Below are 3,482 nucleotides of genomic sequence, written 5' to 3' on the forward strand. Positions count from 1 at the left end.
CCACACACACACACACACACACTGGACCATTAACACACACACACACACACACTGATCAGTTTTGAGACTGGGTTGATTTTGTGCAGTGCAGTGTAGCTTGATCAGAGCTTCCTGGTGGACTGACAAAAATCTGTACATCGGTTTGGACATTCACACTTCTGTGATTTACATTCTTGCCATCACACAAACATCTACACACACACACACAAACTTGCATTGCTCGTATCCCCTGTTTTGTTTCACACACACATACTCTGCATCAGGTGTTAACTCGATGGTGTTACACACACATACACACTCACATCTGACCTCTGCAATGGCTGAAGGGTTGAGAGAGGTGGCAGGGTCAGAGGTTGCAGGGTCGCAGGTGACATATGGGCTGGAGAAGTGAGGGGGGGCTTCATGTAAACCCACCTCATAAAACTCCTGGATATCTGAAGCAAAGAAATTAAAATAAAAACACAAACACACGTTTAAATTCATGGAGTCACAGGCTTTTAAGTCACTTAAAGGGAAACTTTATGATTTTCAATCTTGGCCCTATTTTTAGATCTTTTTTTATGGGTCCAATCAATAATCGGAATCGGTCCAGTATTGAGTTAGAACGCTAAAACCAGCAACAGCTGTACAATAGAATCCTATGTAAACTGCATGGTTTCAACAGTGACATGCTAGTGTGAATTGGAATTATAAAGGGTCTGACAACATGGAAAAGATCCCTACAGAGATACATCTGTGTCTGTTTAACTCGATAACTGTAAAGAAACTGTAGAAACTGACTGGTTGTAGTCAGTGTTCTACCTGTCTTGTTCCAGTCTCTGACGTAGCACCCAACTGAGACTGTGTTTGTGTTTGAGGACCAGAGGTGTGTGTGTGTGTGTGTGTGTGTGTGTGTGTGTGTGTGTGTGTGTGTGTGTGTGTGTGTGTGTGTGTGTGTGTGTGTGTGTGTGTGTGTGAGAAGCAGAGGTGTGTGTGTGTTTGAGGAGCAGGAGTGTGTTTTTGAGGAGCAGAGGTGTGTGTGTGTGTGTGTGTGTGAGTAGAGGCGTGTGTGTGTTGGTGTGTGTGTGTGTGTGTGTGTGTGTGTGTGTGTGTGTGTGTGTGTGTGTGTGTGTGTTTGAGAAGCAGAGGTGTGTGTGTGTGTGTATGTTTGTGTTTGAGAAGCAGAGCTGTGTGTGTGTGTGTGTTTGAGGAGCAGGGGTGTGTTTTTGAGGAGCAGAGGTGTGTGTATATGTGAGTGTGTGTGTGTGTGTGTGTGTGTGTGTGTGTGTGTGTGTGTGTGTGTGTGTGTGTGTGTGTGTGTGTGTGTGTGTGTGTGTGTGTGTGTGTGTGTGTGTGTGTGTGTGTGTGTGTGTTTGAGGAGCACAGTCATAAACACTTGTGCCCTCTCCTCAGACAGCCTTAATAAATTGGGTTTCAGTTACTTGACAGCTAACAAAATACACAACTCACATACACACACATAACCACTAACCCACACACACACATAACCACTAACAAACACACATACACACACACACACACACAAACTGTCATTCATTCAAACAAACATTCAGTACCATTACGCATGATTTTCAGTGACTCAGTTACCATAAGTTAGCCTGGATACCAGCCTGAACTCCGCCCACAACATTTTTTGTCTGGGAGATTCAGTCTGGAGTCGAGCTAGTTGGGAGGGTTTAAACGGCCCCGAAAAGGGATCTGACCATTCAAATTGTAAGGGCGGGCTTTATACGTTGATGGACAGACATAGATAGAATACCGGTATACATCGAACAAAGATGGCGCCGTCTCGGGAGCTTAGTGGGACATATTTGATATGATTTAAGGTATCTACACGACTTTTTTTATGTCTACATTGACTCGGTTAGTTGTGTATACGCAACACCAATGTTGCCTAGGATTGTAGGTCTTAACTTATGCACTCTAGACCATTATTGAAAGGTTATGCTAACAGCGTAGACAAAAAAAACATTAGAACTAATGGTAGCTTCTAGCCTTGAGTGCTAATTAAGTAACGTGAGCAGGCATAGGCCTATCTCAATAGATATTGACAGCGCATTCATTTTGAAAGAGGAACAGAGAAACGCGATCAAGGCATTTGTCGATTGAAAAGATGTTTTTGCCGTCCTTCCTACGGGATCAGGTAAAAGTTTAATCTATCAGATGGTAATAATAGGCTACTACGTTGCTCTGATTGGTTCTAGGTATCCAATTCAGCGAAGAGGAATTTTCTTTCCTGGTTCGTTGAAACACGCCCCATAATCACAGCCCAGTGGTCCGGTCTCAGACTCATATTCTGACTAGAATTATGAGTATGACATCGTCAGGCTAACCATAAGTGCTTATAAGAGTTAAACACGTGAGAACAACACGATACCTATGAGCGCCAGGAAAAGATTACTCTGGAAGACCCGGATGATTCTGTCCACAGCGAGCCGGAGCTTCTGCTCCTGTGTGCCGCTTAGTTTGCACCGGTAGTGCTGCAAGAGCGCCAGCGCTCTCTGAGCATCTGCGGGACAAATGCCACAAACATGAGCAGGTAACAGCGTGAAGACAAACAAGAAAAGACTCTGCGCCAGATTCACTGATATTTGTCAAACGAAACTATGTTAGAAAACACACTGTGCTACGCTGCGAATTCTCACCTTTTTTCCTGATTGGCATGATGACGCGTCCGACACTGTTCAGTTCCTTCAGACCTCAGTGTTGTGTTGATAAGTAATGGAGAAGCGCATCAAACAACTGGATGTTAACAACTTTAAGAACTAAATTAAAATGGAAAAAGTAATAAAAAAAATAATAATAATTAACGACCGAGTTGAGTAGCAGTTAGGGTGAAGCGCCACTCGACTTTTCCGACAAAGTTACGGTGATGCGCAACGGGCGAGCGGGACACACGCGACCAGGTCGACTATACGAGTCTGACGGGAACAGAGAAGGGCGCAACACAAACACGCGACTGACTAGACTGGCGGTAGGAGTATATCAGACCACCTAAATAGCTGGATATACACGACAGACAGCGTCAGCTAAGTACTTGTTTAAGTTACCAAACCCAGGTTTCAGTCAGGGTAAGTTTTAGTGTCAGAAGAGCCCAACTTTATCAGCCTCTTTCCAAACAGACATGCGCAGTAATCTTCCAAACTTTGGAGTCATCACTCTGTCTCACCCTGCCCGTTCAGAGCAGAGCCTCCTTGATGGCTATTACGAAATTCGAGATGGGAGTGGATTAACTTATAATGCGACCAAGTTGATTTTTTGTCCGTATAAATTCGCATTTGTTACAATTTTTGCGAGTGTTCCCCCTCACAGTTGCCCTGGCAAGCATACGTTTTGATCCAGTTAGTTTGTGAAGCATTCAGGCTGGACAACTTTACCGTTGCTGCTACAGCAGGCTACTGATGCTACTGGTTCTGCTGCAGCTACTGATGCTACTGCTGCTACTGGTGCTGGAGCAGGCCACTGATGCTACAACAGGCTAC

The 3,482-nt window shown here is 44.5% G+C and overlaps 1 protein-coding gene across 1 annotated transcript in view; it reads right to left on the reverse strand.

Moving 5' to 3' along the window:
• LOC308382562 (disks large homolog 1-like) overlaps window positions 1-2,828 on the reverse strand; it is a gene marked incomplete at its 3' end in the record, with an annotated part of 2,909 nt that extends 81 nt beyond the window's left edge. The window contains exons 1-3 of the mRNA XM_080860217.1: window positions 2,646-2,828; window positions 2,378-2,509; window positions 310-434 (exon numbers count right to left, since the gene is read on the reverse strand). Of these exons, the coding sequence (XP_080716343.1) occupies window positions 310-434; window positions 2,378-2,509; window positions 2,646-2,664 (276 nt within the window). The 5' untranslated portion in view covers window positions 2,665-2,828. The remainder of the gene's footprint in view (window positions 1-309; window positions 435-2,377; window positions 2,510-2,645) is intronic.
• Window positions 2,829-3,482: the final 654 nt, after the last annotated feature.

Source organism: Sprattus sprattus, assembly GCF_963457725.1.
Source record: "Sprattus sprattus genome assembly, chromosome: 2".
NCBI classification, from domain to species: Eukaryota; Metazoa; Chordata; class Actinopteri; order Clupeiformes; family Clupeidae; genus Sprattus; species Sprattus sprattus.